We start from the raw sequence: 25,275 nt of genomic DNA, 5'->3' as shown, positions 1-25,275 counted from the left end.
GCACAAAAAGGTGCCCAAACTGAGCAGATGACCTCCCCTTACTCCCCCAGTGGTCACTAACCCCCTCCCACCCTAAAAAAAATCTTTTAAAAATTTGTGCCAGCCTCAAATGTCATACTCAGGTCCCTGGAGCAGTTTTAGTGGGTGCAGTGCAATTCAGGCAGACCTAGACCCATCTCTCCCCACCCCACCTGTTACAGTTGTGGCGGTAAATGTGAGCCCTCCAAAACCCACTGTAACCACATCTAGAAGCCCCCTTCACCCGTAAAGGCTATGGTAGTGGGTTTTGAGGGGGCTCAGCACACAAGGTAAGGGAGCTATATACCTAGGAGCGATTTATGAAGTCCACTTCAGTGCCCAGTTGGTGTCCTGGCATGTCAGGGGGACCAGTGCACTATGAATGCTGGCTCCTCCCACAACCAAAGGGTTTGTGCATTTGGTCGTTTCTGAGATGGGTGTCCTTGGTTCGATTATCACCGAAAAATCAAACTACCAAGTCTAGAGACAACCATCTCTAAGGACTACCTAAATTTCAGGATTTGGGTGTCCGACCATATCGAAATGAAAGATGGACATCCATCTTGTTTTGATACAGGTTTTGCGAGGATGTCTTAGCAAAACTTGTGTCCCTTTTGATTATGCCCCTCCACGTGTCCTTTAGTCTTCCATTGATTTCTTGCTGGAATTCGCTTCCTTTTTTAAGGCATATAGAACACTATTCTGAGTTCTGGAAATATATAAAACTTTTTAGAAAATGTTTCTTAACCTATAGATGTTAATGTAATATAGACTTGCTCTAATGGTCCTAACCTTACTTATACAAACCTTCCTATTGGAAGGAACCACCAAGTACTGCCCCAGCACATCAAAATACTATTGGAAAAATGAGCCTGATTACTATAAATAGAGGTCCACGTTTAAAGAATACCTGTCTTCTGTCACACATGAACAGATTGCAAAGTTACAGAATTACCACTACTAAATACAAATTTTAGACATTAAATACCAAGAAAGCCATACTCTATATGTAGTGTAACACCAGAGAAATGATGCTTTTTTTTTTTCCTATACTGTGAAAGGAGTATCTAATCACTCATGGTTGTACAAGATGGTGATTTTTCTAATGTTGATACCAATTTCCTGTTTCTACTTTCCAGGATTTCCTGTCAACTTCTTTTCTATCCTCCTCCTTCCCTGCATATAAAATTTCCTTTCAGCTTTCACTTTCTACTTCTATCTACTCCTGGCTCCTCTTAAAGCTTCCCCCATGCAAACTACAATGCATACATGAATGAATGGTATATCAAGGAGAAAATGGAAATGAAGCATATTTCAGACATCCCTTGAAGCATGGTTAATTTTCTTTGTTTACACATGCTAGTGCTCTCCATCATATAATCTTGTCCTAATACTGTGGGGGAATGGTCTGGAACAACACGAGCAGTTTGGCTTGGAGACTGTAGTAAAATCACCAACCTGAATTGGGATGGGATAAATAACTGGAGGCCTTGGGTGTAGGATTGTTCTTTTGAACACAATTTATCAAGTATTCCCTAAACCAGGAAGCCAACTTTGATCTCCATAGCTTTATTTACCAAATACCCAACTTTCCAAGTTAAGGAAAGTCTATAGGTTTGTCAGTAGTACTTGAAACCATGGCTTTATATTCTAAGACCAAAGGCACTATTGTAAATCTCCCTCATTTTAAGCTAACTCCTATCAGATGAAAACATAGGTATCAATGTCTCATATGTAAAATTGACATTTTATGAATATTACAATTATGTTGGGTAGACATCAAGAATCGGTAAAACACCAGATTAAGGGCATATTATCTTGAGGTACCTTCACTTGTAAACTTACTTTTAACACCTTATTTAGGCCCCAGCACTTTTTCCTTAACATAATGGGGGGTCTGCCTGTACTTCCAGGACATGGCTAGGTGCCAGTGTCAATACTGCATCTAATGATGGTGAAGCCTAAGGATGAAGTGTTCCAACTCCTTTTAAACATGTGGATAACTTAGTTTAAAATGTCCTAGACAACTATATATACTTATGGCTTAATGCTAAAGCAGCAAATGTTTCCTAATTGTTTCTACTTTTAGATGCAATATATAAGAACAAATGCAGCCACCAAAAAAGGAAAGTAGACTACTGATGAAGTTCAAGATTATTTTCCTAGCTCAATTAGGAAGATGACTCAAGTAGACTAAGCTGTGCAGTTTGCAGGCCTCACAGGTTGAGGGCAGGGTGGAGCTAGAACTTCCAGATTTTCACAAATCTCCACTTGGGAAGGAATCTCTTCAAATGGCTTCAGGAGGGGAAGTTCTAACAATGTAACCTCTTAAATGGTTCTTGCCTCTTCTCCCCCCCCACTCCTCCTGCTTACTTTCCATTTTACTGTAGAAGGCAGTAAAGGTCAATGGGTGTTTACAGTATGAAAAAGGCTAGGTCTCAGATCACTCAATGAGTGAAATAAATTATATAGGCAATTACAAGTTAGTCTTTAAAGTTTCCCATCACTGACCTAACTGTGAAATTAGAATTAATATAACTTTCTGGCCAGCTCTAAAATACTAAGCCTGTCCACCATGTTTTTCAGCATAGCTTCAAAAAGCTGTGCAGCAGTTTACCCATCAGTCGACTCATTCCCACTCCTACACGGGAATATGTGGGAGTTCGTTTGCCTCGGGGGGGGGGGGGGGGCAAGCTACAGAGGCAGGTGAGTCCCTTTTTGCTTTAAGCTCATCCTCCTTCCGTCTAAGACTGTTCTCAAATCCATAGCAGTGACTCTAGATGTGCTGTTCTAGGCTTGGGCACATATGCATCCACTCCAACAATGGACAACACTGGCACATCACAGTATGAACTGGTGGCTCTCAGATGCTAATCTGGCCTGGGGTCTCCTGTTGGAATCTGTGGACAGAAGTGATCTCCCAACACTAGCCTCTGATGATGGGGTGGGGCTCATTGTTGGGTCAGGCAGTTGGATCTTTCACTGGGGTTTCTCCCCCTGGTGGAGGGCATGCCAGTCCAGGTCCTCCAACATGACAGCAGTAGCCTATATCAAACAACAAGGAGGCATGAGCAGTGCAGCACTAACTCTCATGTGGGCAGAGGTTAATTTGCAGCAGCACAGCACACATTGCGAACATGCATATAGATTACTTGAGCAGGCATGTGCTAGACCTGGGAGAATGGGAGCTCGCTTCCTCGGCATTCCAACTGATCATAGCCCAGTGGGGACACCAGTCATGGACAGACTGGAAGCGGGATCATGGTTCAGAAGGGATTGATGCTCTTCAGCCATGGCCAACCAGTCTTCTGCATTTCCCCTGTGGCCCACGTTGGGCAGGCTTCTTCAACAGATTCAAGTCCATCAGGCCACATGATTCTAGTGGCTCCCGATGGCCTCGTCATCCATAGTATACACTTAGTATTCAGTTTCAATTGGATAGGCCTCTGAGATTGCTTCTCAGCCTGGTCTTCTGATTAAAGGCCCAATTCAGATGGAACAACCTTCCCACTATGGTCTTGCAGGTGAAGTTGAGGAAGGAAGGCTATTTTCCAGAGGTAATTGGTACCCTTCAGGCAAAAAACATTCTACCTCTGCAGCTTATGCTCACATGTGGCGGGTGCTTCTGTTCCCCAGACCTTGCCCTTGCAGGATGACTTGGGGGGGGGGGGGGGGGGGGGGGGGGGAGGGGAGGAGGACATGGCGTACAATTCTGTGCAGGTAGCAGCTTTGGCCTTTTTAGAGGCAGAATGCTGAGTTCCTCATGGCAGAAACACCTGGGTGAGCTCGGTGTGGCTCGGACCGTTTTTTTAACCCTCAAATTTGGCTCTTTGCCTTCTTTTGTAGTACTTGGAGGTGACCAACTGGTTTTATCAGTTGATCATTTGTTCATGCTTCCATGCTGGCCCTCACAAAGGGGAGGAGGTCTCTAAAGCATCCATTGCTCGCAGAGTACAAGAGGCAAGCATTTCCATATTTGCTGGCATGCAAGCCCATTCGGCACATCTAAGGGCATGTTCTACTCTGGCAGTAGTCACTTTATGGGCTGATATGCGCTAGATTTCTTTGGGTAAGATTTGCAGGGCAGCAATGTTCCACACCTAGTCCAAACATTATCTGGATATCGTGGCTGAGACAGCTACTGCTTGCAGGGTGACAGTCCTAGGTATGGGAGCATCTGTTTCCCACCCTAGTTAAGACTCTGTGTTAAACATCTCACTAGTCTCTGGATTCATCTGGTGCTAAGGAAAGAAAAATATCTTAATCCCTTTCCTTTAGGCACAGTAGATGAATCCATGGGCCCACCCTGGATTTCCTGCTCTGGTCTGTTGCAGGTTGACTTCAGTGCATTTTATGCAATGAAGGGGGTTTTTTTTCCCCCAAAGTTTGTCAAGCTAGAAAGTAGTAAACTTAAAACTAATCGGAGAAAATATTTCTTCACTCAATGTGTAATTAAACTCTGGAATTCATTGCCAGAGAATGTAGTAAAAAGCAGCTAGCTTAGCAGGGTTTAAATAAAGGTTTGGCTGCCTTCCTAAAGGAAAGTCCATACACCCATTATTAAAATGGACTTGGGGAAAAATCCACTGCTTGCTTCTAGAACTAGCAGCATAAAATTTTGTACTTTTTTGGGATCTTGCCAGGTACTTGTAACCTGGCTTGGCCACTGTTGGAAACAGGATGCTGGGCTTGATGGACTTTGTCTGTCCCAGTATGTCAATACTTAAGGTTGGTTTGTTATGGTGAGGAGAATCATTCTGTTACTGTTATGAGATGTGAGGCACTTCAATTTGAGTGAGTGTTCTATCTCCACCTGCTGACAGGTCACAACCCACTAGTCTCTAGATTCATCTGCTGCATGTACAGGAAAACTAGTTTTGATACCATTACTTATTGCAACACATCAGTATTCACAAAGTAATCCTATATAACAATTCTCACCTCCAATGTTCTGACTTGCCTGGGACCGTGGTGCATTCCGAGTTGGTCTGCTAGGCTCCATAGATCAGGCTGACATCACTGTAGCCATTATGATAACTTCAGAACCGGGGGGGGGACAGGCCTCACAGCTGATCCATGTCCAGAGGAGGGTCGCTGGACATAGGTGGCTGTAGAGGAGTCAAGGAAAACCTTCTTAGCACCCGTTTCATTTGTGTCAGAAATGGGCCTTTTTTACTAGTATACAATAAATTTATTAAAAGCTTCTTGTAAAATAGGAAAAAACCCCCACATACCTTTCACACTAGAAAAACACTAAAAAGCATCCCAACTTGTTTATCAAACACACACTAAACCAAACATAGTGGTTCTCATTCCAGTTGCAGGGTTCATTGGACTAGAGCCTGTAAGAGGATATCTTGTCACCAAGGTAGTTGTCCGTAAACAATCTGGAGACACATCTGAACTAGTTTCAGGTCAATTTGAAAGTGAACCATGTAGTGAATTAATAGAAAATCCATCTCCATAGGAGTAGGATCTGATTCCAAGTGACTGAATAAGCAACTACAGGGGCTTGCGTATAAGCTACAGTGGTGGTGAGAAGACGATCCCTATGGGGTTCTGTCTAGATCACCCAAATTAAGGGCCCTTTTAAGTTGGGTGATCTAGACAGAACCCCATAGGGAATCCTTGGTGTAAAGCTGAATTCTGAACAGGCCCTTTGTTCAGAATTCAGCTTTACACCACGGATTCACCATATAACCTGAAGTCCTTCCTAACAGCATATCTATGGACCATTTTAGTCTCTTCTCCTTTCCTTGTTTTCTTTTGGCCTGGTTTTTTATTCTCTCAAACTGTTACCTCTGATCTGGCAATAGCCTATCAGTGCATTGTAAGCCACTTTGCGCCTGCTAAACTGTGGGATAAAACATGGGGTATAAATGTGCAAAATAAATACACTCTAGAATTGAGAATGAGGCGGTTGGGCAGACTGGACAGAGTGTTCAGGTCTTTATCTGCCGTCACTGTTTGCTTATACCTTGTTCTTTTCTGCCAGTTACACCTTTTCCCTCTAATGCCTGGCACTTAGAGCCCCAGCTTCTCTCTTTTTGGGGTTCTTTTCCTTATTGGATGCACAGCTAATTTCAAGGGAACTATTCTCTACCCTAGGAGTGGTATGGCCATCCCTAAAGGTATATTGGGAAACTACCTTGGTGACACTAGTCACACTTGGTGCTGCTGCATCCTGTAAATTTAGGTTGTAATAACCTTGTTCCTGTGCAATGTTGGACTAACAAGATTATCTAACAATGAATTGGATAAATTGCCAATTACCACAATGCTGCATATGCCAAATGGGACACAAGTGAATAATTCTAGCATATAACTGAGACTACAAATTAGACTGCTAATGTGCCTGCAGGTGCTTTTTTTGAAGACTCCCAAATTAGAGAGTAGCATTAGGCTATAAGTTAAAACTCAAGGTCTAGCACTAAGCCATATGCAGGAACTCCACAGAAAGAGCCCTTTCCTTACCAACCCCTTAGCGAATCTGTAAATGGGCATGCAAATGAGCTGCTCGCTGTTAATTCATTTGCACATGATTTTTTTTCTTTAAGGAGGGGAAGCCAGTCGGCCAGCTGAGCATGCACAGAGCACCCAATCGTCATGCTGGCTGCTCTGTGCATGCCAAAGACGACTTCATACATGTCCTTCACTCGATGTCCCTGACGAGCACTTGGAGATGTTTTACCTTTCAGATTTTGTGATGGGCGTCTTCTCTTGGACGTTACATGGTAGATGACGGCAGAAAAAGACCCGCACGGTCCATCCAGTCTGCCCAACGTGTTTTTCTTACGTGCCCGAAATGACCATGCCAGAGAGAATCAGGGATTGGGACTTGCGAGGACTTCCAAATCTAAAACTATTTGGATGTCCCTTTTGATTATGCCCCTCCAGGTCAGTCTGTCTCAGCCAATCACAGTGCGTTTAGCTGACTAACATCTAAATGTGCTGTGATTGGCTGAGAGACAGACCTGGAGGGGCATAATTGAAAGGGACATCCAAATAGTTTTGGGCGTCCTCTTGGACGTTTTTCTTAATGTGCCCAAAACCCGCCAATCACAATCTGAAGAAAAAAAAATCTCCGTGTTCGTCAGGGACGTCCCTCCCCCCCCCCCCCCCCATTTTTGCGATGGGCGCCCTCCCTATGCATGGGTCCTGCTCACAGCAGCCCCAATGAGAGGTGCAGACCTCCTGTTAGGTTTTCCACAGTGCATTGGGAACAGTAGTGTATCGCATTCACATTATAATAGTAATTAGCTCATTTGCATTCCGTTTTCATTAGCTGCTACTGTGACAGGAAAATGGCGCAGAGAACCCTTTTGTGAATGTCCCAGTTTACTAAACTGACTAGAACCAGTTTAAAAACCACGTTGCTGGCTCGTTCAATGCATCTGGCTCTATGTGCTGCTAGAGGCCCACTTGTCAGGGCATGTATATGGAAAAAGTGGCCTCGCCAATTAACATTAGCTGTGGATGTAGTCGGCATGGCAGAGTACTTCAAACCTCATATTACAGAGGTTAGTTGGCTGCTGCTGCTGTCACAAAGCACACTAAATTGGCAACAGGAAAGGCTTTGCTGACCATCTCCAATATACATGGTGAAACAGCAGTGAGGATACACAATGGGCTGCATTAGAGGCAAACCAAGACCTGTTTCTCTTCCTCCTCCTCCCCCCCCCCCCCCCCCCCCCCAAAGGACTGCAGACTATTCTTCTGACTCCAATGGTAATACCTGTTAAGACTGCAAGAAGAAAATCTTGAGCTTGTACCAGAAACTGGTTAGGCAGGATTTTAGTAGTGGTGGCACATGAATCGGGGAGACCACTTTAGTCGGCTCATTGACAAGACTTGGTGAATGCCACTGAGCGCTGGGTAGGAGAGTACACTGAGACAGTATTAGTCAGCAAAGAGGTAGATGAACTACCTGTAGAGTAATGCACCTGGAGACTAATCCTGAACAGGGCAAGTGACACTGCTGATCAGGAGAGAACTGAGTGCCTGGAGGGGTTGTTGAGCTGCAGAGGAGGAAGTGCCTAGAGTAGAGCATCTCTGACCAGAGAGATTGGCAAGCCTGAGTGAGTACTTAGAACTTTTATCCTGTTCAATCTAAATTCCTTGTCTGTTTTAAAATGTACTAATTATAATAAACCACAAATACTAGGGCTACACCAGTTTCAGTTCAGCTAAATAACTTTAAATTTAAACACAAACAAATCCAGGGCTATATTGTGCTAAATCCTACGGGAACCCCCCCCCCCCCCCCCCCCCCCCACTTGATCTGATTTCATGTCATTTACAGATGTTAACTGCTAGTGTTATACAACTTGGGACCAATCACTTAAAAATACTTTGTCCACATCTTAGACTTTTTTGGGGGGGATCTTGCCAGGTATTTGTGACCTGGATTGGCCACTGTTGGAAACAGGATGCTGAGCTTGATGGACCTTTGGTCTGTCGTAGTATGGCAATACTTATGTAGAGCAGAAAGGAACTTCCAACAAACTGCTAGCAGCAGATAGTAAGACTGTAGCTGGTAAGTCGTCTTTAAACGCACAGCAATAATTGGGAGAGACTGCATTGGGTTAGTGAGCCTCTCTTCTTGATTTTTTTCCCCACTCCAAGCAATAAAGCTTGATGCAAGGAATGTCGGTGATCTGGTGTTTCCCAAACATGCCAGAAAGATCTATTTAGCTTTGGGTGACATTGATTCAAAGCACACTAACTTGAGTCTATGCAAGTTGCATCTTAAAACTCCCAGAGGAAGCTTTGGCAGCATGCAAGTACCATAGTCATATCAAATTTACTGAGATTGTACACCACATACCCTGGCTTAGGAGTGTAGGATCACATCATTTTTATGTACTATGCACACACAAGATGTACCCAGAGAATGAGCCTAGTTAACTGCATGATATACATGACAAAGTTCTGAACTTAACCTAAGCAAACTTCATTTACGGACCTGAAAGATTTGTTTCAAAAACAGAATGGATTTCTAGGCTTGGGTGCCAGAAACATTAGATCCACAGCAGTAAAGTTACTTAGATGTAATTGAGTAGAGGTGAAGGACTCTTGGGTCTCTGAGCTATCCCAATAAGACCATGCTGTGTTTAGAGGTTTAGAAAGTACTTAAGATGCTGGCATTTCCAGCAGGAGCAAAGACTTAAAAAAAATTCTTCCAGTATCTACTAGGAAGCTCTGAGGCAGCCAGTGATGGGATCAAGTAACCCTTCAACCCCCTTCCCCCCCCCCCCCCCCTTATTAGGGTCTCCTAGTAGTAGGCAAGAGCAATCCTCAGATGGTGGTCTGGTGGGCTTCAGGGCAGGAAATAGCCCAAATTTCCTGCTTGCTACTACTGCAGACTTCAAGCAGCAGCCTCATGAGACTTCTGCTTTCAACCTTGTTACTCTCTGACAGAACTACCCTCTGCTGGCAGATCATTTTACTGGGTATACATAAGGTACAATAAACAGTTTCTTAACCAAGTCCTGTGACCCTGAGACAGGCAGCAAGTCTGCCAAAACAGACCCATGCCAGTTCTGTCTCTTCCTTGATAGGCTGTATGTACTACTCTTACTCCCATCTTGAGCCACCCTCCACTTTGTTACATCTTATGTTCTCCATAGAGGCTCAGGCCCCCAAGGCACTCCACTGCTCAACTTCCTTTCCTCTTGATTGGATTCCATTTACCACCATCCTGTCACATGTTGGTCAACCAACTTCCAATCCAGTTCACAGCTTTGGGTCTTAAGTTCAGTCCTCTCATTTTAATCTGTGAAGAACCATATCAAAGGCTTTGTTGAAATTCAAGTAGATAACATCTAGTGCATGTTAACTGTCAATCACTTGTTTGGCAGGATTGCCTTGGATCCTGAAAGTTAACTTTTTCCATTATTTTTCCTACCACCAACATGAGGCTTCCTGGCCTGTAGTTCCCACTTCTGCCCCTGCTTTTTGTGACCACATCCACTAATCTCCAATCCTGCAGAACCTCTGTCTCAAGATCTCTTTGACTCCTTAAGAGGTCCCACCAGGATTTCTGAGCTTTCCCAGTATACTGAGATGTATTCCATCCAGCCCATAGCTTTGTCCACTCAGATTTTCAAGTTTATAAGCTTATTTTAATATCCACTCTGTTCTCGGATACCCTCAGCAGCTGTCTACAGTCTTCCAGGATTTTATTCAATGAACACCAAAGTGTTCCTCATCACTCTCCCACATAAGCTATTGCTAGCATCTTTCAGTCTTGCAATTCCATTCATAGCTTTTTCTTTTGCCCAATATATCTGAAAGTTCTTTTCCACTTTACATGTTATTCCTTCAATCTGCGCTTTTGGTAGCCATATTTCCCTCTTTGCTTTGAGTTTATAATACAGTAATCTTTTCAATGATCCTCTTTTGTGTTCTGTTAAACACAGCCTCACTTCCCCCCCCCCCCCCCCCCCCCAACTACTTGTTTAGAGCATATAGGCTTCCCGTTTTCTCTTGGTTTTTACTTTCCTTGTATAAAGATCTGTATTCCCCCATTTTGCTGAAATCCAGTACTTGAGTTTGCACTCTGCTTTTGCTCTCGTATGAAACCATATTGTGTGGTGATCACCATTGCCTAGGTAGGCACCCACCCAGACAGTGGAAACACTTCTATTCATGAGTACTAGATCAATAGCAATCCTTCCCTCATGGGTTCTATAACCTCTTGTCTGAGCACAGCACTTTGACAAGCATCCATGATCTCGGCAAGTTGACATCTACAACAGTACCTCTGCTTTCATTCCAAGCTTGTGTATATCTGATCAGATCCTTGTCCCGTTTTTCTCCATTTGTGTTGGGAGGTCTGCAGATAGTTTAGAGATGGGTTCTGGGTTCCTTGCATTTCAACTGCTCTATTCACAATACCACTTCACCTCTTTCAGCCTTCCCTATCCTTCCCAAAATATTATAGCCTGATATGGTGGTGCATTCCCCTTACCCCACTTCTATCTCATGGCACCCCCTCAGCTTGCATTCACTGTTCTCCCTTTCACAGCCCATATCTCTTCTTGGACTCCCTTCTCTTCCTAAGCACCACTACCACTTTATTTCTCCTTGGTTAGTTTCCTCCTTTTGGTTACTATTCCCCCCCCCCCCCCCAGACCTTATTGCAGTACCCCTTTTACAGCTAGCCTCCCCTCTGCCAGCAGCTCACACCACTTGCAGGTCTGTATCCCAAAGTATCTGCTATAGTGCTGGAAAGAACATTTGGGTTGCCCTGGCACCTATGCATAGCTGAGCATCTGCAGACATGTTTGACTACCTGCCTTAAAAGGGCGTGACTGAAATGGGTATTGCATCAACTTGGTTCCATTTTTTGGGGTATATGGAAGTCTAAATGTCTTCAGTACATACAGAAGGCAATTCTGAATGCCATGACAGTGTAAACTGATCTCATATTATCTACTAATTGCTGTGCAGTAAATGTGTACTAGTGTGGAAAACATCCGAAGTCTGGGCTTATCTGCTTTTCCTGCCAACTGTTCGCCATGAAAGGTAGTAAACTGAAAATGCTGTCTCCCAAAGCTGATAAAAGGGAGTCCTGCCTACCTTTTATTCAGCGATACATAAATTGATTTGTAATTCAGCATAAATGAGTGGATTGAGTAGAGGGCTTATTTCCTAGAAAGTCTAATTGAGGGACAGTTTAGGCCTTAATGAAATTTGGCATGACTTTCAGAATTGGGAATGCGCTTTTGGGGTTTTTTCCAGTTTAGTGATGGGCAGCAATTTAACTACCAGACAAATATAGACTGATTAGGCTGCCCTCAAGTCGGCAATATCAAAATAGATGCACTAGTTGGATTTAGGACCAGTCTGAAGCAATAGACTTTGTGTTTAAGGAATTGTAGGTTAGTGATACGCAGAATAAAAATATATAAAAACAAACTTTACCAATTCCATCTCCATACTCTTTCCCCCTAGTTTTAAACCTTGCCTTTGACCCACAGCGTTAAGAGTCTCTAGCAGGCGCTGCAGGACCTAGTCCTGTCCTTTCATTCCTTAACGTATGCAGTTTTGCAGTAACTGCTTCATCAGAAGGCTACATTAAAAGGAACATGTACCTTGCATGAGGCTCCATACGAGAACAAAAATAGCATTCATTGATCACGCCATTACAAAGCTATTCCCTGTAACAAATTTTAAAATACTAAAATACCCCTGAAACTAGACCAAAAATACAAATGTTCCTTTTAATATAGCCTTCTGATGAAGCAGTTATTGCAAAACTGCATGAGTTAAGGCATGAAAGGACAAGTGCTGCATAGATTCTATGGTATCCATCTAGGAATATTTCTGAAGAGGAATCAAAAGATCAAGTATTTCTAACAATACACTTCTCTGAGTTTTCACCGTTGGGAGTTTGGAGACTGTGATGAACTAATCGCCTGATTGCAAAACCTTAATGGATTGTAGCATTGAATTGCCTTAATGGTGGTAGTTCATGAATTATTTTCATTTGGTTTTGTCATGTATCCAGTGTTTGCTGTGAATTGTATTTTTTTAAATCAAATTCTCTAGTCCCATAGGTGTAATTCATTTAGATTTGTATAAATAAACTGCAGTATAGTGATTGCTACATTCAGCTATTCTTTTCGATTTGGATTTGTGGTACATGAATTAAAGTATTGAAAATAATATACAATATAAGGTGTAATATTTATAATGTGCTATCATTAGGATTAAGTAGTAACTTTAGCACAAATTGATATTAATTCCTTAGTTGTAGGTATTAAAAATTTAATGCCAAGTGCAGAGTGTGCACTCGGGGTGCAGAAACCCAAGTGTCAAAGCAAATGCAAGGCGCAGATAAGGCCAAGAGGGATTACAAAAAAAAGATAGCATTAGAGGCAAAAAAACATAGTAAAATTTGTTTTCGGTATATTAAAAGCAGGAAGCCGGCAAAAGAATCGGTTGGGCCGCTGGATGACCGAGGGGTAAAAGGGGCGATCAAGGAAGACAAAGACTTAGCGGAGAGACTGAATGAATTCTTTGCTTCGGTCTTCACCGAGGAAGATTTGGGTGGGATACCGGTGTCGGAAATGGTATTTCCAGCGGACGAGTCGGAGAAACTTACTGACTTCACGGTAAACCTGGAGGACGTAATGGGGCAGTTCGGCAAACTGAAGAGTAGCAAATCTCCTGGACCGGATGGTATTCATCCTAGAGTACTGATAGAACTGAAAAACGAGCTTGCGGAGCTACTGCTAGTGATATGCAACTTATCCTTACAATCGAGCGTAGTACCGGAAGATTGGAGGGTAGCCAATGTAATGCCCATTTTTTAAAAAGGCTCCAGGGGAGATCCGGGAAATTATAGACCGGTGAGTCTGACATCGGTGCCGGGGAAAATGGTAGAGGCTATTAAAAACAAAATTACAGAGCACATCCAAGGACATGGATTACTGAGACCAAGTCAGCATGGCTTTTGTGTGGGGAAATCTTGCCTGACCAATTTACTTCAATTCCTTTGAAGGAGTGAACAAACATGTGGACAAAGGGGAGTCGGTTGATATTGTGTATCTGGATTTTCAAAAGGCGTTTGACAAGGTACCTCATGAAAGGCTACATAGGAAATTGGAGGGTCGTGGGATAGGAGGAAATGTCCTATTGTGGATTAAAAACTGGTTGAAGGATAGGAAACAGAGTGGGGGTTAAATGGGCAGTATTCACAATGGAGAAGGGTAGTTAGTGGGGTTCCTCAGGGGTCCGTGCTAGGACCGCTGCTTTTTAATATATTTATAAATGATTTAGAGATGGGAGTAACTAGTGAGGTAATTAAATTTGCTAATGACACAAAGTTATTCAAAATCGTTAAATCGCGACAGGATTGTGAAAAATTACGAGACTGGGAGACTGGGCGGCTAAATGGCAGATGACGTTTAATGTGAGCAAGTGCAAGGTGATGCATGTGGGAAAAAAGAACCCTAATTATAGCTACGTCATGCAAGGTTCCACGTTAGGAGTTACGGACCAAGAAAGGGATCTGGGTGTCGTTGTCGATAACACACTGAAACCTTCTGCTCGGTGTGCTGCTGCGGCTAAGAAAGCGAATAGAATGTTGGGTATTAGGAAAGGTATGGAAAACAGGTGTGAGGATGTTATAATGCCGTTGTATCGCTCCATGGTGCGACCGCACCTTGAGTATTGTGTTCAATTCTGGTCGCCGCATCTCAAAGATATAGTAGAATTGGAACAGGTGCAGCGAAGGGCGACTAAAATGATACTGGGGATGGGACGACTTCCCTATGAAAGACTAAGGAGGCTAGGGCTATACAGCTTGGAGAAGAGACGGCTGAGGGGAGACATGATAGAGGTATATAAAATGAGTGGAGTGGAACAGGTGAATGTGAAGCGTCTGTTCACGCTTTCCAAAAATACTAGGACTAGGGGGCATGCGATGAAACTACAGTGTAGTAAATTTAAAACACATCTGAGAATTTTTCTTCACCCAACGTGTAATTAAACTCTGGAATTCGTTGCCGGAGAAAGTGGTGAAGGCGGTTAGCTTAGCAGAGTTTAAAAAGGGGTTGGACGGTTTCCTAAAGGACAAGTCCATAAACCGCTACTAAACGGACTTGGAAAAATCCAAAATTCCAGGAATAACATGTATAGAATGTTTGTACGTTTGGGAAGCTTGCCAGGTGCCCTTGGCCTGGATTGTCCGCTGTCGTGGACAGGATGCTGGGCTCAATGGACCCTTGGTCTTTTCCCAGTATGGCATTACTTATGTACTTATATATACTGAATAGGAGGAGAGATTAGTAAGCTCGTCTTGGGAGAGAGACCTTGGGGTGTTGGTGTCCGAGGATATGAAGGTGAAGAAATTGTGACAAGGCGATGCCATTGCCAGAAGGATGCTAGGCTGCATAGAGAGGGGTATAACTAGCAGAAGGCGGTGTTGCTGCCCCACTTGGAGTATTGTGTTCAGTTTTGGAGGCCGTACCTTGCTAAAAATGTAAAAAGATTAGAAGCGGTGCAAAAAAGCTACAAAAATGGTATGGGATATGCATTGCAAACATACAAGGAGAGACTTAGTGACCTGAACATGTATACCTTGGAGGAAAAGAGAAACAGGGTGACATAACACAGATGTTCAAATATGAAAGGTATTAATTGCAAACCTTTTCTGGAGATGGGCGGCAGTAGAACTAGAGGACATGAATTGAAGTTGATGGGGGGGGGGGAGCAGAGTCGGAGTATTTTTTTTTTTCACAGAAAGGGTGGTGGATACATGGAATGCCCTCCTGCGGGAGGTGGTGGAGATGAAAACGGTAATGGAGTTCAAACACGGGTGGGATAAACACAAAGGGATCCATAGAATCTTAGCAGAGATTGAGTGGCAAAACCAGTGCTGGGAAGACTTCTACAGTCAGTGCCCTGATCATGACTGAATAGATAGGGATGGGCTAGAGTGTAAATTTTAAGGGATTTTGATGTAAGATTCAGAACTTTTTTTAGTATGAGTGCTGGGCAGACTTCTATGGTCTGTGTCCCGAGAATGGCAAGGACAAATCAAACTCGAGTATACATATAAAGTATATCACATACCATGTAAAATGAGTATCTTGTTGGGAAGACTGGCTGGACCGTACAGGTGGTATCGGCTGTCATTTTCTATGTTACTATGATTTATCAGAAGCAAATGCAGGCACTAGACTACTAGCACCTGTGTTTGCTACTGCCCCATGATCAGAGCACCAAGTGCATGAAACACACTTCTGGGCTCTGAATGTAACTAGCATGCAAATGCCTGCATAACAGGGTTAATCATATTCATCCCCGATAACCAGCGCACCAAAGATTGGCTCATTGGCCACAGCAAACCCTATGCCAGCTCGGAGCTGGTGTTTGGGTTTGCAGACCATTGGGGAGGAATGATACCCCTGTCCAGCATGCCCTTGATGCTAGCAGGCCCACATCCCCCGACACAGGTTCAGGGGGGGGCGAGATCAGGGGGTCTCCATCTCCCCAACCCTCCCCAGCATTCTTGGGATGTCCCTGGTGGCCCAGGGGGCTGCAGTCAATCCCTACCCTCTACCTTAAGTTGGAGGAGGGAGGTGACTTTACCTCTTCCATTGGTGCTACCTGGCTCAGGGCGGGGGTAGTTGGGGGTTTGGTGGTCCCATGGAACTCCAGCCTCTGTGTTTTGTCAGGTCTGAGCTTTTGACAGACCTATCAAACAAGTGCGTGAGGAAATCCTCCTACAATTCTACCCCATGATCAGAATTGTGTGCTTAAATTTGCATGCAATTATCTTTGATCGTAGGTCCAGTAATGCCCCGCGCTGTTCCAGCATTATTTTTTTGAGTGCTGTCGAACAGCAGGCTTTTGATCATCTTCCTGTTAGTGACTCTTAGATCCACACCTGGGAAATCTTCCAGAGCCAGCCCAACCATTTAGGCAGAAGTAGGCAGTCACATAGGGTAGACTTGGGGTTTTTTTTTTTTGGGGGGGGGGGGGGATGGGGAAAAATAGATCCTCCATATGTGGTACTTAAGCATGGAAGGTAGATAGCTTTGAGCAACTCCCCCCCCCCCCCCCCCCCCCCCAAGATTAGTTCATGGCCTCCTCTCCCTATTGACAGCCACTCTTAAAGGGGCATGAATATTTGCCTAGGTTCTTACCCGTCTACTAGAACAGAAGCTCCAAGGAGTTTGAACATACTATAGATCACACCATAGTTTGTTTGTAATATAACTCAAACCATGTTGCATCTTAACTCTACCACTGCTGTTTAAAACTTGCATCTGCTAGTTGTCTAGACTACATATTTACCACAGAGCAGAACAAACCTGTATTATCTCAGGCATGATAGTTGAGAATTTGCAAGTCCTCTTTTAAAAAGCAGGATTAGTTCAGAGAATGGTAATTCTTCATTGATATAATAAAACTGGATTTTTTTTTTGGGTCCAGTGAGCACAAACAGGGTACCATAAAACATTTAATGTTCTTTAGTCAAAGGGCCCTTAATGTTACTCACAGATCTTGTTGGGCAGGGAAAGCCTCAAATGAGTTTGCATTTTTATATAGTAACTAGTAAAAGAGGTCTGTTTCAGAGCAAATGAAACAGGCGCTAGCAAGGTTTTCGTCGCCAACCCCTTCGTTGTTCTGCCATTGCTCCGCCCCCAACGTCATGACGTTTGATGCAAGGGCTGGACCCGGAGCAATTTCCCTCCTCCCTCCCTCCCTCCCTGCCAACCCCTTGGTTCTGCTATTGCTCTGCCCTCGAGGGCGGGGCCCGGAGCGATTTTGGTGGATTCACCACCACAAACCTTGGCTTCACTGACGTCAGTGTCCTCAGAACATTGAGGGTGAGTTTTATTATAGTAGATTCCTAGAATGGCGATTTCAAATTGCTAAAAGACTGTGTTATTGTGGCAAGGTGACTGACTTGTTCTGCTTTCCTTTCAAGGGTTAAAGTCAAAATGTGAGGAGTCCCAGTTCCAGTGTGCCAATGGTCGATGTATTACTTCCTTATGGAAGTGTGATGGGGATGAAGACTGTCTTGATGGCAGTGATGAGGCTTCCTGTGGTAAGCTGAATGTTTTAATAAGCTTATTAATGTGGTGGCAATTCATGTAATACCTTCTCTTCCCCCCTGCCCCCCCCCCCCCAGTTCATCATAGTTGAATCAAGTTAAGATGAGCACTGAGGAACAATACTGAAATATCAGACAAGGGAATGGTACACTTAAGGGCCACAAGCAATGAAGTTTTCAGGATTTCCCCAATGAATAGGCATAAGATCTGTTTGTATGCACTTCCGCCACTGTATGCAACTAGATCTCGTGTATTCATTGGGGAAACCCTGAAAACACAGCTGGGTTGTGACCCTTGAGGATCAAAGCTGCCCACCCCTGGCAGAGGGCTTTTCAGTATTGTAGTGGGTTTGTGTATGCTTTCTAAATTAGCTATAGTACTTGTACAAGCTTCCCAGTGTAGGGCTTTGGTATAACCATTTTGTTCAGTAACTTGTTTTATGAGCTTGTCTGCAAATACCAGTATATAGTTTGATTACATAGTTGGACATATCTTGAATCAATTATCATAATGATACAGGTTATAAACATATTTTACTAAGTGTTCCTGATATGGTGGTTTTTAAGTACTTTGTGAAAGAACTGAGTTTCTGAGCATGCTCATTTCCAAAGATAAAGAATTCCACAAGAACAGTCAAATTGTGGAGAGAGGTTAACAGCTTCTTAAATGGTCAGGGCCGGTCTTAAGCCGAGGCGGCCGCATAGGGCCTTGTGCTTAATGGGGCCCCGCACGGCGCGCCTCAGTCAGCCTCCTTCACTCCCGATTCCCGGCAGGCACTATTTAAATTTACCTCCGCTCCGTTGCAGGCAGCTTGGCAGCGTCAGTGAAAACACTGTCTGACGTCCCACCAGCCTTCCCTTCGCTCATCCGTTCCCTCTGTGTCCTGCCCCTAAGGAAATGACATCAGAAGAAGGCGGGGCACAGAGAACGAGCAAAGGGAAGGCTGGTGGTATGTCAGACAGCATTTTCACTGACGCTGCCTGCAACGGAGATAAATTTAAAGAGGGCGGGGATGGGGAGAGAGGAGAGCATTGATCGATGGCGGTCAGGGCCCAGGGAGAGGATTAATTGCTGGGGAGGGAGGAAAATTGCTGGATTTGGATAGATGGAGGAGGGAAGGGGAGAGGGGAGCATCGATGGACATGGATGGGAGGGCAGGGCCCAGGGAGAGAGGAAAACTGCTGGACATGGATGGGAGGGCAGGGGAGAGAGAACTGCTGAATATGGAATGGAGGGAAGGAAAGACGAACGAGATGCATATGGAGGAGAAGGGAGAGAGGAGACATGCTGGACATGGATGGAGAGGAGGGAAGTAGATGCACATGAATGGAGGGGAAAGGGCTGGATCGGAACACTTTGAAGGCAGATGCTGAAACTGGAGAAAGGATAGGGACAGGGCTACAGATGGTAGACAGGACACAGGAGGATGGTGGACATGGTGAGAGAAAAAATATCAAATGGAAAGAAGACACTGGGACCAAAGCAAATAGAAAAACTAAATGATCAGACAAAGGTAGAAAAGTGTTTTATTCAGAATTTATTAATTGGAATGTCAGCTTTTAGAAATGTGCATCTGTGTTGTTTTGCATGTGCAAGTTTCAATTTTTCTAATATTGCTGCATGCTGAGTCTGACTTCTTGAGGTAACTTTCCAGTTCAGTATTTTGCCTTCATATCTGTTGTGTGATCAAGGTGCAGTATCCTGCTAGCGTGTAGTATTTGTAGCCCTTTTTGTTTTGCTTTTTTCACGAGGTAGTGTAATGGTGTTTTAGAGCCTGGTGTAATTACAGTTCTGCTTTTCCACGCTTAAGGTTGTAACTCATCCTGTCCTTGGAATTAGTGCTGATTGGTCTGCACAGGGCCCCGCACTTGCTAAGACCGGCCCTGTAAATGGTATTAAATGCACCAAAGGGAACTTTAGCAACAAATGGTCACGAGTGATCATAGGTAGTCAAGCTGCATGAGCTTGGATACTGTGGGGCATCACCATAAACACAACTAACTTAAAATTTAATCCTGGCTGCCATCATCAGCCAATGCCCTTTAACAGCAAAGAGTGGCAGATGAAAATGTGCTAGCTGAAAAGTTTAAGCATGCTGCTGTATTTTTGAATTGGTTGCAATCTGCTTTTATAAGTGGTTTTTTAGAACTGTTTTATATAACATTACAATAGTCCACTCTAGACAACGTCAAAGCCTGACCCAATCTAGACTTTGAATGGTTCTCAGTTTCCTCAGTGTATAAAATGATTTTTAGATTTTTGTGTATTGAGAAAATGTTAGTATCTCAAGTCCTAATACCGTAGACTAAAAGAAAATGTATTTTTCAATGGAAAATTGCCTGGGAAACTGAGTAAACTAAATTTCTCTGGTCTTGTTTTATTTTTTTGGATTCAGTTTGGATCTGACTGGAATTCCAATGCTCTAACCTATATTCAAATTTCCAATTTCTTCAATGTGCCACTCCAATCACCATCTACCAGTAAGTGATATCAGCATCAATAAAGAATAGAATGTTCAGCTTTTCTAACTCCAAACCTAGGGGTTGGAGCAGCACATTGAACAATGATGGAAAGTGCAGACCTCTGAGGGACCCCACAATTTGGGATCCAATCCATAGAATATCAGCTCTTTGCACTAAACCTTTTGAAGAATCTGCAATACAACAGAGAACTCTAACGCCCCACGGGAAAACACAAGTTCAGGTAAAAGTGGGATATTAGACCATGGAAAAACAAATCCTGAAGACAGTGATCTTGAAAATGCTTATTTGTTAAAAAGAGTCTTTTTAACAAATAAGCATTTTCAAGATCACTTGTCTCCAGGATTTGTTTTTCCGTGGTCTTAACATCCAACTTTTACCTGCACTAAACCTTTTGAACCAGCTCAAACCTTTTTCACCTTTCACTGTCATTCAACCTGGGCAGCAGAGAACTCCAATTTGAACTAGAATAGCACTTTTTATCCATGACTTAATTTGGGCAGTTTTTTCGAAAGCCAGATTCAGCCAGATGCAAAATATTCTTATCTAAATACTCATCTAGCTTTATAGACACATCCTTCCATTAATTTAATAATGGATCGAAGCAATAGGGGGTGATGCTGCTTGCATATCTCCACTAGAATGTGTTTGGTATAAGGGCAATGTTCCCCCATCTTAATGGAAAATTGCCACTTAGTAAACGGTCATTAACCCAATTTGTCAATGCAGATTTTAATAAGTATGCTGGACAAGAATCAAGACAGCAATTGGACTTTTCAAACCTAACAATTGTTTAACCTGCTCCATCGCCAGAGCTTGAAAATTTATTCTAGATATGATCAGCTGAAATGTTACAGCTTGATGTCTAACTATATAGTACTAGGCAGCTGTTGAATTTTAACACGCTTAACGAATCTGCTGTTGGTGGTGGTTGTGCTTTTCGTGCCACGCTTCCAGAGTCTCTAATCACGGCTGGGCACTACTCACACAAATACAATCCCCTCGACCGCTATCTTAAAAGAACCAGACAACTGGTAGCACTATTTTAGACTGTGACCAAGGAAGCGCTTCCTGGGGTTAACACAGGTTTATTTAATTATCCAGAGATTAGGATAAAAAAAATAAAATATTCAAGTATAGTCTAGTATAGAAAAGAGGAGAAAAAACATGAAAGGACAATGGAAATGATCAGGTCAGGCTCTCCATCCCCTGGCATGGGGCAGAGTGCACTAGACACTGACCAACTTCTTATCTGGCAAAGACATAATATATAGAACTTTCTTTCCCTTACAGTACAAAAGAGCAAGAGAGAGGGGAGGGCTTCCCTCACCTCCTCAATTAGTATCCCACAGTCAGTCAGGATCTCCTGACAATAAAGAAATATATAGCATCTGTTTCTATTTCCTTTTGAAAATGCATTTGGTCTGCTGTCCAAGTGTCTTGGACATACATTTCTCAAACCTTTAATTAGTATTTCTATTCTGAAAGAGGAGACAAAAGTTAATTACTGCTTCCTTATAGAGTTGTTATACAGGTGTTATGTTTCTCTTGTCAGGGAGATAGTGTTTGAATTGTTCTAGGCAGAGAAGGAAATAAGGTGTTACCTGATTCGTGGTTGTAAAAGGGTAATTCTGTCCTGGATAGTAGCCTTACTTCCAAGGGCATGGGAAAGAATTCTGTCTTGGCCATATTCAAAGGGAGAGATTCTCCCCCTTCTGCAATAATATTTTCTTATCCAGTCCTTACTACAGGATTTCTATTTCTCTCTCTCTCTCCTCTGTCAACCCTGCCCCCTACACCTGGAACTTCCTTTGATCTGCATCCTAAAAGTCTCTCAAAGGCTAATAAACACATTCATGTGAACAGCAAATGGACAACAAATAGCAGGAGCTCATTGTCTTTCACTTGCTTGGTCAGAGGGAGGTGGGGGGTACTTGCTCCACCTGGCCTGCTTAATATCATTGTAATTTACAGAAAAAAGAGAAATTTCCACTTATCGTACATTAATTCTTAGATATTAGATACTTAGCAGCACTGAAACTGCTTGGTTCAGGCCTTCATAAGTACAAAGTACACCTCCACCAACAGTGTACCACTAGTATTTCCTAATCTTAAATTGGTATTTGTAAGATTGTATCAAGTGTAGTTTAAAAAGTTAGTAAAAAAAAAAAATGGTCTGTCCAAGGAAGAACATCTAAGACCTTTTTCATGAACTGTAAAATGCTAGGACATAAAAATCCTAAAAGAAAATTCAGAAACTTGAAAGCCTTTACATCTGTACTGTCTTCAAGATGCAAATTCATATCGGCAACAAATGTGGACTGATAAGTAGAATATTTTAAAATTCTTGAATGTTGAACTATTTGGAGGACAGATTACTACACAGTAAACTTCCCACAAATGTACACAAGTCCTCAATACTGCAACTCAAACATTTCAACTGAGGCAGTAGAAGATTTATCCAAAAGGGGTTTTTTTTTTTTTTGTTTTCCGGTAGAAAAAAAATCTATACAAAACTGCCAAACTACAATCCCTTTTTTTACCTTGCCTAGAAATATGTAAGATCTTAAACTCAGGTGGGCAAAGTGAGAGTAGTCTAGGATAATCTTCACAATACCAAGTTTCAGTTAAGAATGCTAGATCTGCATATTCCTCAATCGAATCCCTTATGTCTGCCTTCTGTACAACTGATCTCACATTCACATACAAACAAGGCACAGGTAGAGCTGACATGGGCAAGAGCAACTGGGTATCACTCCTGTCCTGACTAAACCACTAGACCACAAGGTAGTGTAGAGGGCTACTCTTTACATTATTTTGTGTGTAATGTGATTGCAAGAGTAGTTTTATATGGTAAATAGTGTTGATACAAAAATTTGGGATATGCTCCTTAGGATATCAGCTGTCACTCCAAATGTGGCAGTGGCAGCCATTGTAAAAGCACTGGCTTTTAGCTTGTTTTCCTTAGCTGAGGTCCATGTGTGCAGAGGCTATTTTGTTTGGAGGTAAAATACTTTCATTTGTTTAATTTCTGGCTTGGATACTATCTGGGTGATTCTAAAAGGATTTCCAGGCTCTGTTGGGTATAAGTGTTGACTTGCAGAATACAAAATGGGAAACATCTCAATGCAACTTTCAGCTGGTAATCATGACTTGTTTGCTCTCAAAGTTCTTGTATCCAAGGATATTCAGCATTCACTTGAGAACCTAAACATGCCAGACTCATTGAAGCCCTTGTTAAAATAGGCTCTCCACCTGTGCACTGAAGGGTAGTCATCTTTGGATTTAGCAGAGGGCTGCTGCCTGCAAGCTCTGACAATCCCCATTGAGCCTGATTGGTTCATGATCACACAACCAAACTAAGTTGTTTTTGGTCAGGCTTTTCTTGTTCTAACACTTTGAAAGTTAACAGCTGGAATAAATTTCTACACCATGTAAATGTTAACTGGAGTAGCATTCACAATCTTTTTCTACTGTAATTGGATATACTTGTAGATACTCTCTGTATGTACTCAAAGCTTGTAGCAAGAGGGGTTAACTAGACAAGGACTAGGCAGGTTGACCATCTCTGAATTCCCTATTGCTCAGTTTCTAGTTCTAATGCCTTTTCCTCAAATTGAACAGTCTCGAGTATTTCTGTAATTGTATCAAGTGTACCATATATCAAATCTGTCCCCTAGTAAATGATTTGGTCTCCTTGATTTTAAAATTGGTGCTTTTTTTTTTTGCCGGGGGGGGGGGGGGGGGTGAGTCAAGTCTTAGAACTACCACATTTTCAAAGAACAAGTTCACGAAATTACAAGGATGTGTTCAATGGCCATTGCTGCATCGTCTAGTCCCTTTAGAGCACCAAATTTGACATGGAAGAGGAGAAATTAGTAGAAGGGACAAACTGAACATTCTAAAATATCAGGATCTAGGAGCCTAGATGCAGCAAAAGCACAAATAAGGGACAACTGAGCCAATTCTGCATATCTCCAGTCTCATTTTGGGAGATCATACTGGCTGTTAAAGCCACTTCAATAGCAGAAAGGAAACAGCCCTTCAGAGGTAAATGTAGCCAGTGAGCTTTTAAGATGGTCACCATTGTGTATGCAAGATGTATGTTCACTGTGGGAAGGTTCCCCCCCCCCCCCCCCAATATATTTTGGGAATCCTAAAAACCCAGATAGGGTAGTGTGTGTGGGAGGGAAGCAGATAACTCTTTTCACTTCACTAGATACTCTTGTTCATGTCACACCAGAGCAGCCTGCACTCCAGCGAATCTTCACATTTTCCTGTGGCAAAGATGTTATGTAATTGCATATCTGTAGTGAGTGGGTTTGTTCAACAAAAGCCCCTAAGCTATAGATCACTTGTAACAATTACAAGTCAAACCCTATTGAGTAATGTAAAAGCATATTCTGCAGTGTAAAACTAGTCCAACATAGCAATCAACTTTTCTGTCCTTGGCACCTTGGCCAACCCAGACAGCAAAAATGAGATCTTTCCACCATATTTGTAAACCAGACTTGTTGCGCACCCCCCCCCCCTAGGGTTTATAGTTCCTCAAATGGCAGGAATTTATAACAATCCTTGTCACAGAAGCAGGCTTGGATGCAAGTAGTAACTGCTTCCTGTCCTTGGTTAAAATATGTTCTGCAACTAAATGGCACTGTACTATCAATGAAGGATCTAATTCTAGCTTTAGATTTGGGATTAAATGCAAGAGTTCCTTTGATAGTTAAATGTGGTACTTGGATTACCACAACACTAGTGTTTTACCCTAAAACTTTAATTCCTGTGCCTTGGCTGTTTAAGCTATGCTAGAGATCAGGCATTCAGACTGGATGCATGGCACCTACTATGACTAAACATGGAATACCACAACCAGTATGCCTACTCTGTGGGACTTGTTCACTACCAAGTTCTCCATAAGCCTCCCCCCCCCCCCCCCCCGCATCTTTCTGCAGTAAGAATACTTTATTCTGCCAGACTAATCTAGTAGCAACATCTCCCCTTATTTATCTAATCCTCAAGAGTGCAAAATTTTCAAGTACATTTACCCCATTAAGAGATTTGTTGTTTCTTAAGGAAGTTTTTAAATATCCTGAAGATAATCTCCCTCCAATACAAAAGCTTTATTTGGTGCCCAATCGTGGTTTAAAAGCAAAAGACCAAGCGCCTATAATTCAAGCCTCTGAAAATCTGGATGTTTCTGC

At 42.8% G+C, this 25,275-nt stretch overlaps 1 protein-coding gene across 1 annotated transcript in view; it reads left to right on the top strand.

Annotated features, from left to right (window-relative positions):
- VLDLR (very low density lipoprotein receptor) overlaps positions 1-25,275 on the top strand; it is a 120,411-nt gene that overhangs the window by 17,524 nt on the left and 77,612 nt on the right. The window contains exon 2 of the mRNA XM_030193820.1: positions 17,468-17,587. Coding sequence (XP_030049680.1) covers positions 17,468-17,587 — 120 coding nt within the window. The remainder of the gene's footprint in view (positions 1-17,467; positions 17,588-25,275) is intronic.

This window comes from Microcaecilia unicolor, chromosome 2, assembly GCF_901765095.1.
Source record: "Microcaecilia unicolor chromosome 2, aMicUni1.1, whole genome shotgun sequence".
Taxonomy (NCBI): Eukaryota; Metazoa; Chordata; class Amphibia; order Gymnophiona; family Siphonopidae; genus Microcaecilia; species Microcaecilia unicolor.
This window is presented reverse-complemented; position numbering and strand designations above follow the sequence as displayed.